Consider the following 9,401-nt stretch of genomic DNA (forward strand, 5'->3'; position numbering starts at 1 on the left):
CCTCATGATCCATCCAATTTTCCAAAAATTGATTCCAAAAACCAATTTATGTCACGTTAAAATTATTATTATTATTATTACAATTTAATATACAAACAATGATAAAACAAATAGATTGAATAACTTGATTTATAATATTTAATAAAATTTGAAAATTTGTATTGTATAATACCAAAATGTAAAGAATCTACTTCTAAATAGAAAGATTCAAAAATTTGGAAGGGGTGTAGCATTTTTCCTAAATAACTCTTCAATTTTTTATTTTTTATTTTTTTTTAAAAAGCCGTTGGAAAAATCTTTGAACAATTGCTTTATATAAGTCTTTATTACAAACCCAAAATCTCCATTAGATTTCTTTGTAAAGGAAGAAAAAAAAAATTTTGAAAATCTTTTTCATAGATTTTCTAAGAGCCGCATGCAAATATATGAGAAGAAGGTGTCCTCGGATTGTAGTTTCTCTCCCTATTTTCCTTCAAATAATCCTCAAAAGATTTGCTTCTGTCCATAGAATTTATGGTGCCAGCAATATTGGAAAGATGCTACAGGTAATAAAATAATAAAAAAATATATTATTATTTTTTAAATGTTGGCCTTATATTTCTATATTTATGGCTTTTGTCAAAAAAAATTTTCTGTCCTAATGCTTCCTATGGATTTTTATTTCTTTTAATTTTAAATTTTATATATTCTTATCATGAAAGGTTATTTATTAAATGAAATTTTATATATTATTATTATTATTTTCGGCTTTAATTCAATTAAAGGTAAAAAAAAAATCAAATTAAAATAAATGAAAACTAAAAATTGGAAGGCTAGTCCATCACTAGTTGAATTTCCTAATCACTCTTCAATTTTAAAAATTATTCATATTGTATTTGGTTTGAAAAATATTTTCTTATTTTTATTTGTATATATAATTATATATATCCATACATGCATAAATTTGAACCTGAAAGAGTTTGTCCTTGGCCCAGCCCAAGTCACTAAAACATTGAACGGGTAGTCAGGCCCAACTGCCCAGGGTGTCTCATAAAACGACGTCGTGTTTATAGACCCCGGATTCACCGTTGACAAAATCAAGGTGTCTGGTTTTACAAATAAGCAAAAAAGTAGGGGTTTTTATTTCTTACTATTTACCGGCACACGAGATTTGCGTTTAGGGTCGTCAGTTTCTAAAATATCTCCAAATCGTCCTTTATATTCAGCTCTTCTCTTTGTCTCACTACTCTCTCTCATTAGGGTTTCCGGCTTTCGCAATCGCTGATAAGGTAAGAAGTAAGAACCACGTCACATGCCTTTTCTTGTTCTTCCCTTTCTGTTTGGTTTCCGAGAAACATGAGAAAATAAAATGATACCTTTGGATCTGGAAAATTTTCCAGGTTTGGAGCTCCAGTTTATTTCTGCTGCTTCTTTTTTTTTTTTCTTTTTTAATTATATGTAAGAATTTATTTTTTCCTTTTCCTACATTATATCGGCAACCAGACGGTCCGTTGTGCTCTGATCTGTAGTTTTTCTTTTTTGAAATGGTAGATCTGATTGTTCGTTCACTCGATCTGTTCCAAAAAATAGGGTTTTTAGGAATGATTCACCTTCTGCGGATATATTTTTTTCCCTTGTTTATTTCTGCAGTTTCGATTTTTCATTGTCTTTTGCGCCTTTGAAGATTTCCCCCTTAAAAATTTATAGTTGTAGCGGTTAGTTCATGTTTTATGGATATATTTGTGTAATTTATTTTCTGAGGAGTTATTGTTATGTTTTTGTCTCTTGGGAGTTTGATTTTTCCTGTAATTATGATTTTGTATTAGCCATTTTGTTCTCTTATTTGTCATGTTTGAATCTTGGTTTTTCTATAATTGAATCTTGGTTTCTAGGAATGATTCACCTTCTGCGGACATATTTTTTTCCCTTATTTATTTCTGCAGTTTCGATTTTTCATTGTCTTTTGCGCCTTTGAAGATTTCCCCCCTAAAAATTTATAGTTGTAGCGGTTAGTTCATGTTTTATGGATATATTTGTGTAATTTATTTTCTGAGGAGTTATTGTTATGTTTTTGTCTCTTGGGAGTTTGATTTTTCCTGTAATTATGATTTTGTATTAGCCATTTTGTTCTCTTATTTGTCATGTTTGAATCTTGGTTTTTCTATAATTGTGATTCTTTGTTGCCTATGTTTTTGCTTGTTTTGATTAAGAACGGCTCCTGTATGAATTTCCTCGAACCTTTTTCTATTGTTGCATAACAGTTCATATTTAGCATCAGACAAATTTTTGTGTTTCTCTTTATCTTCAATTGGCTTTGGAAAAAGTTAATTTACGCCATTCCCATTTTTTTTCCTCAAGGAAGAATGTTTAAATCTTTTCCAGATTTGGAAAAGAAAGAAAAATTTGTGGCCATTTGATTTGAGCGTTTGATCACGGTTCATGATTACAATTACAATTGTCTGGAGATCAGACCTTTTTTTTTCAAACACCAGAAAGTTTATTGTAGATGTTATCTGTCATATGGGAACCTAGTGTCAATAAAAGAACAAGAAGAAACATTGTAGTTAATGAAGGAAATCCTCTTGATCTAAAAATTTTTAGCTATTTTTAGATCTCCAAGACATGTAGGAGATACATTTATCGAATGGTTTTGTGGACTCTTGCTCCATGATTTTCATATCAAATGGAGGAAATTGAGGTCCTGTCATGCTTCACCTCTGGATCCTTGATTTTCAAGTATTCCTTTTGTATTTTAAATTAACTGAGAGATGGATTCTTGTTGATTCTTTTGTCTACCAAACACATGAGAAAGTACATATATCAATTGACTCTGGATTTTTGCTGCATAATTTTCATATGGGACTCAAAGAACTTATTCACTCTCTTTTATGTGGCAAATAGATGAATATTTTGCAAATGCACTAAATCAACTCCTGATTCTTGTGGTCCTACTTCATCTGAAAATACCTCCCACTTTTTTCTTCTTCATTATGTAACATTCAAGTGGTTTATAAAACATTATCTTATCTTTTTCACAGTGAAAATGAGGCCCATTTTCTGTGGTAACTTTGATTACGATGCAAGACAGTCTGATTTGGAGCGACTTTTCAGAAGATATGGGAAGGTTGATAGAGTTGATATGAAGACTGGTATGTAGTTTCTCCTTGAATGTTTCTTTCCTTTTATTTGATTATTGCTTATTTGTAAAATTGATCTCTTCAATAATCTGTCAACGGCTATGCTTATTTTTAAGTTGTGTGCGTTGTTGTTATGGCCTGGTTCTCTTTTGGTTGAGCATTATGGCATTGATGTTAGAGCTCTTATAAGATCTTACAAATGTCAAGTAACTGTTGGTGCATGAACTATGACTTTGTAATCAATTTGGTTGCAATTATTCTTTCAATATGGAAAGATGTGTAAAATAGGTTTGTGTTGCATTAAATTGTAAGGAAGGCATGCACGAAAAATTGAATTTTCAAGGTAAGTTAACCGTCTGGGCATACTTTAGAACAAAAATCCTTCTGTAAACTGTTTTTGAAGAGGGAAAATTTTCTTTGAACTATTGAATCACTATGGTGCATGTATGAGTAAGAATTCGGCGACTTTCATAATGCTGCTAGCCATTGCGATTTGGCATTTACCCTAACTTGATGGAGTTATACTGGAGAAGACAAATGGAATTGTGGTGTGACCCAAGGAGGTTGATGGCTCATGAGGTGCTTGAGTAGGTTTGTATACAGTTGGGATCATGTCTTAACCTGAATGGTGTCATGGTGTATGATAGGTAACAATCTGAAAGCCTCCTGACACCTGATGCTTTTGATTTATTTACATTCTTAATTGATTCATTTGCTTATTTGAGTTAGTGCTCATAAGCAAGATAGGGTCAAGCCAAATTACCTGTGTTTGCATCAACTCTGCATCACTGCAGAACATGAAAATTATCAGATAAAATCTATGCACACATTTCACAATAAGGCAGTGAGTCGCACAACAGCAAGGCAGTTCAGCAGTGGACGGATTCATACTCTTAAATATAGCTGCTCCCTGTCACTCCAGTCATTCAGAAGCAGGACTTCACTTCCAGACCATGTCACTCATCCTGTCCTCGTTGAGTTTTAGTGGGGGTTTGAGGATATGGTTAAAGAAAAAAAAAAAAAAAAAAGCAAGCATGTTTTTTGAAGTGCAAAACCCCCATATTCAACAGTTTCTTTGGCGCAGGATTGTCTTGGACTATCCATACACTCCCTGGCTGATGGATGGGCTCATCTGCATTCTGTTTCCTGCCAGTGAGTTCCCAAGAAGAGTCACTCTGGTCCACAATGGCACCACCATCCATATTTTCCTGAGATTCCACTGCCTTTCATTCCACATGATTTTCGCACAGCCTTCAATTTCAGACCTTGAACCTCACAGCAGAGGCAGCAGAATAGATGGAGAAGGCACTCTCTTTTCATTTCCTTCCATGAGACATGCACTTTTGGATTGTTGTTCCTTGACATCACTTAGTTCACACAAGGTCTGTTGCTAATTTTACTGGTCACTTAGTTCATAGATTTCAGGGTGGTTGCCAAGTTTTTATTTTGGGGGTGGAGTATTAGATGGTTTGTATATTTTTCTGAAGATAAAAATTGCAATCACATATTGGAGAATCCTTTTACGGGAGGATTTGGAAACCAATTTCCTTTTACACATGTAACAAATATGCGATCCTTTTATTTAGGTTCTTTTCCTTTATTCGATTGTAGGATTTGCCTTTATATATATGGAGGATGAAAGGGATGCTGAGGATGCAATTCGAGGACTTGATAGAACAGGCTTTGGAAGAAAAGGGCGCAGGCTTCGTGTCGAGTGGACAAAGGTAATGTATAATCTATAGTATTAGTTTTGATGATAGTTTTCTCATTTGTGTCTTTGCATAGTTTCTTTTCCTAATAACACATTTCACTTAAGCTCTTCTAATTGTGTTGCAGCAAGAACGTGGCATTAGAAGGCCTAGTGGTTCTAGAAGATCTTCAACCAATTTAAGACCTGCAAAGACACTATTCGTTATTAATTTTGATCCATATAATACTAGGACAAGGGACTTGGAGAGACACTTTGATCCATATGGGAAAATATTAAACATAAGGATCAGAAGGAATTTTGCATTTATTCAGTATGAATCACAAGAGGATGCCACTAGAGCATTGGAGGCTACAAACATGAGGTTGATTCTCCTCATTTTTCTTTGACTTTTTATTCTGTACATGATTGTTAGTTTTGTAGCATTATATATTGCGTGAAAAAAATCTTGCTGCTACATGTTTACTGTTTAAGGGCTCATTTTATTATGAATGTTTAGTAGCTTTTTTATGATGATTTTTCTGTTTATTCTGGATGTACAGCAAGTTGATGGATCGAGTTATTTCAGTGGAATATGCAGTTCGAGATGATGACGAAAGGAGAAATGGATATAGCCCTGATGGACGGAGGCGCGATAAGTCATCTGAGAGAAGCTATGACAAAGGACGATCCTTGAGTCCCTACCGGAGGGAGAGAGGTAGTCCTGATTATGGTCGTGGCTCTAGCCCAAGTGCCTACAGAAGAGAGAGAGCCAGTCCTGATTATGGCCGTGACCCTAGCCCTAGTCCCCGTCGAAGAGATAGGGCTATGCCTGATCATGGCCGTAGTCGTAGTCCTAGTCATCATCGAAGAGAGAGGACTAGCCATGATTCAGCTCGTGGCCCCAGCCGGAGTCCATATCGAAGTGAAAGAAGTGACAGGGCCATTCCTGATTATGGCCGCGGTCGCAGTCCAAGTCCTGGACGGAGAGAGAAGATTATGCCTGACTATCCGGACAGACCCAGTCTGAGTCCTGAGCGAAAAGAGAAGACAGGACGATCAGAGAAGGCTATTCCTGATTATGGCCGTGGAGCTAGCCCAAGTTCCCCTCGTCGAGAGAGGACTAACTCTGATTATGTTCGTGCCAATAGCCGCAGCCGCAGTCGCAGCCAGAGCCAAAGTCCACGACAAAGAGAGAGGACTAAGCCTGATTATGGCCATGAAAGGAGTGTGAGTCCTGAACAAAGAGAGAAGGCCAATCCTGATCATGGGCGTGGTCCTAGCCGAAGTTCCCCACGTAGAGAGTATGACCGTGGTCCCAGCCAAAGTCCCCAGCAAGGTGAGAGGGCCCTTCCTGATTATGCCCGTGGCCCCAGCGACAGTCCATATCAAAGAGAGAGTATCAGTCCTGACTATGACCGTGGTCCCAGCCCAAATTCCAAGCGTGAAGAGAGGGACAGTCCCAATTATGGTGGATCTGCAAGCCCCATGAATGGGAGATACCGGAGGTTTGTATTATTCTGGGTCTTTGATCTCAGAAGCTACAATTTTCATATCTGTTGTTTGGCCTCCTTTGCATGTTTTATATAACTCACTTTGCCTATACCTTTTCACTGATGATGCAGTCGTTCACCCCCGGCACGTGAAAGATCTCGATCTTAGTAGCTCAAAAGGAACAACTGGTCTCTTGCTGGCAGCAGAACTTCCTTGAAAGTGTTGCAATTTTCAATTTTCCTCATGACAAACCACCTTTTTTTAGAACTAAACTATGACATATGCTTCTGAACTTTGTGATAAGTAGGCCTTAGTATTAGCTTCATATTATTATGGAGATAAATGCTTAAAAAAATATGCGTGGACTTCAGAGATTTTGTCATTCATCAGGGAAACCTAGAATACAAAATGTTTGATCCATGTTTGGCCGGTAAGATTTGATGGGTGACCATATCCTCTCTATGTATGCTTAGCAAGAATATCTATTAAATTTGTGGGTGGGTGGATCCCAGAATATGCCAGCCTTTGTTTTTCTCTTTTCTTTTCTTTTCAATTTTTTTACCGGTTTGTGAATGTGGGATTCTTGTCCAGGATTGAATACTGTGTTTTAACAAGCATTATTTCCGAGGGCTATTTCAGGCTTCAGATTCTCTTTGTGGTCGGACTATACGGGCATGTTTATTAGAAAAGGAAATTGCCTTCCAGGTCCATATTGAAAATCGCAACGTATGGATTTGGAACCCTCAAGCGATATTGGCCTCATGAGAACGTGGTTTTGATGGTATTATATATGCAGGTGGACGCAGAGTGAGCTCCATTCTCGCCAACCTTCTGTAAGAGCAGGGTTTCTCCTACTTTAGGATCGACAGACTAGGGCATATTTGGTATTTGGCATGCAGAAGTGAGGAATAGGAATGGGTATCTCATTTCCTTTTTCTTTTGTTCTCATGCTTGAATGATTTAAATAATAATGGAAATAAAATCAAAAGTAATTTTAATGGAAATTAAATATTATTTATAAGTGAGATTTCAATTCATCTCAATTAGAAGACATTTTGATTTCTAGTAAGTTATTTTTAAAAATATTTATCAAAAATTAAATAACTAAAGACTTATTTTGATTTTGTCAAAACATAAATTGTAAATTTGGTTTATATAATGTAAATTAAATTTAATTTCCATCTTATTAAAAATAAAAACAAATTTTAATTATAAATAAATTAAAAATAAATCATTTTTAATAAAATATAAATGTTAATATTATAATAAAATCACAAATTATAATTTTTATAAATATTATTATTATTATTATTATTATTATTTTTTGATAGATGAAGACAATGAATTGATAAAACCCCAAAATAGGGGGCACACCTTGAGTACATAGGTAGTATACAAAGAGAGTCAAAACAAAGTTGTAAAAAGAAAGAAAAAACCTAGAGAGGTAAAAAAACTAGTCATCATGTCAATCACCCAAAAAATTTAGAAAAGAGGGAGAGTCTAAACCCAAAAACTGTTGAGACCACTAAGAGACTGAAAAAAGAGGTTCCTAAAGCAGGGTCTAACATCTCTTCCTCTTGGAACGTTCAGTTTTGCTTTTCCCAAATACACCAAAAAGAACAAATAGGTGTCAATCTCCAAACTACTCTCCTCTTCTCTAACCCCTGAACTTTCCATTCCATAAGCAGATTTCTCACTGAGGCCAGAAACACCCACACCAATCCAAAAGAAGATAGCAGCAAAGTTCATAACTCCTTTGTCTTACCGCAATGAATCAAAATGTGGTCCATCGATTCCTCATTGTCTTTACAAAGGCTGCACCTGTTGACCATGGACCAACCCCTCTTCATTAACATGTCTACTATTAAAATTTTCCCCCAAACTTCTTCCCATGCAAAATAAATAAATAAAATAAAATTAGTTCTAAGAGGGGCATACAAACCCCAAATCTCTTTGGCTAGAAATAAAAGACCATTCTTAGTCCCTAGACCTATAATATGATTTGACATTAAACTTTCCCCTCCTCTTGATCTTCCAAATTAAGGAATCTTCCCCTTCTTGAACCTTTACTGCAGAAATATGTTCCAAAAAACGAGTCACCTCTTCCAATTCTCGATCTTGGAAGGATCTTCTAAAGCGCACCTCCCAACACCCGCCTCTACCTCCTTGTCTCCTCCAAAGGTCAGCCATTGTAGCAGAAGTATGGGTTACAATTCTGAACAACATTGGGAAAAAATCTTTCAACTTAGAATCCCTAACCCAAATGTCCCACCAAAATCTCATGAATCTACCATATTAGTTCTAAGAAGGAAATCATTCCAACCCTTTCTAGTTGAATTATAAAAATATAGATATTAACATTAATTGATTTATTTTGTTAAAAATAAATAATAATAATAAGAATTCAAAATTAAACATTTTTATACTATTTATATGATTTTATAAATTTTATAAAAATGTGGATTTATTATCTTATAAAAGCATAATTAAATTATTTTTAAAAAATAAAAAATAATTATTCAAAATCAATAATAGATAATATTAGTATGTTTTGAATGAATATAAAACAAAAATAAAATTTAATTTTTTTAAGGTATAAATGAGTCAGTTTTTTCATTATATGTATACATTTATCAATCAATTTTGAAAATGACATTATGAATTATTTTATTTTATTTATAATTAATTAATCGGGTTTTTGAATTTCAAATTATTCTTAAAAATTACAAGATTTATTTTAAAATTTAAAGCATTAATTATTTATATTATTTTTTATAGTCATTATATATATTTTTTGAGTTTAAATTATTTTTTAAAAATTATTAAACTTATTAATAAATAGCACGCACAAATATATTTTTATTATTTAGCTATAAAAAAATCTCAAGGATTTTTTAAAATGAAAATAAAAAATTATTTCAAACTATACACAATATAAGATTTTTTTAAAATAAAAATAAATTATTTTAAATTATATGTACTAATATTATAGACAATTTTTTTCTTTATTTTCATTCACATTTTTATTTAGACATTGAAATGGAAACAAATTATTATTCCAATGTCGTATTCTTATATGCATTCGAACACAGGAATTAAGATAA

At 33.9% G+C, this 9,401-nt stretch overlaps 1 protein-coding gene across 3 annotated transcripts; it reads left to right on the forward strand.

Moving 5' to 3' along the window:
* The first annotated feature begins 1,162 nt into the window (after positions 1 to 1,162).
* Positions 1,163 to 6,930, forward strand: LOC117933542 (serine/arginine-rich splicing factor RS41). Of its 3 annotated transcripts, none has more exons than XM_034854953.1 (6): positions 1,163 to 1,268; positions 3,018 to 3,128; positions 4,728 to 4,840; positions 4,953 to 5,188; positions 5,367 to 6,311; positions 6,429 to 6,930. In XM_034854953.1, exons 2-6 carry the CDS (start codon positions 3,023 to 3,025, stop codon positions 6,463 to 6,465), a joined length of 1,437 nt encoding a protein of 478 aa, XP_034710844.1. In that variant the 5' UTR covers positions 1,163 to 1,268; positions 3,018 to 3,022; the 3' UTR covers positions 6,466 to 6,930. The 3 variants fall into 3 exon arrangements, with proteins under 3 accessions (XP_034710844.1, XP_034710843.1, XP_034710845.1); XM_034854952.1 differs by having other exon boundaries at positions 1,176 to 1,275; XM_034854954.1 differs by lacking the exon at positions 1,163 to 1,268 and adding an exon at positions 4,201 to 4,498 and having other exon boundaries at positions 3,041 to 3,128.
* The last annotated feature ends 2,471 nt before the right edge of the window (positions 6,931 to 9,401 follow it).

The sequence above is a fragment of the Vitis riparia genome, chromosome 16 (assembly GCF_004353265.1).
Source record: "Vitis riparia cultivar Riparia Gloire de Montpellier isolate 1030 chromosome 16, EGFV_Vit.rip_1.0, whole genome shotgun sequence".
Classification (NCBI taxonomy): domain Eukaryota; kingdom Viridiplantae; phylum Streptophyta; class Magnoliopsida; order Vitales; family Vitaceae; genus Vitis; species Vitis riparia.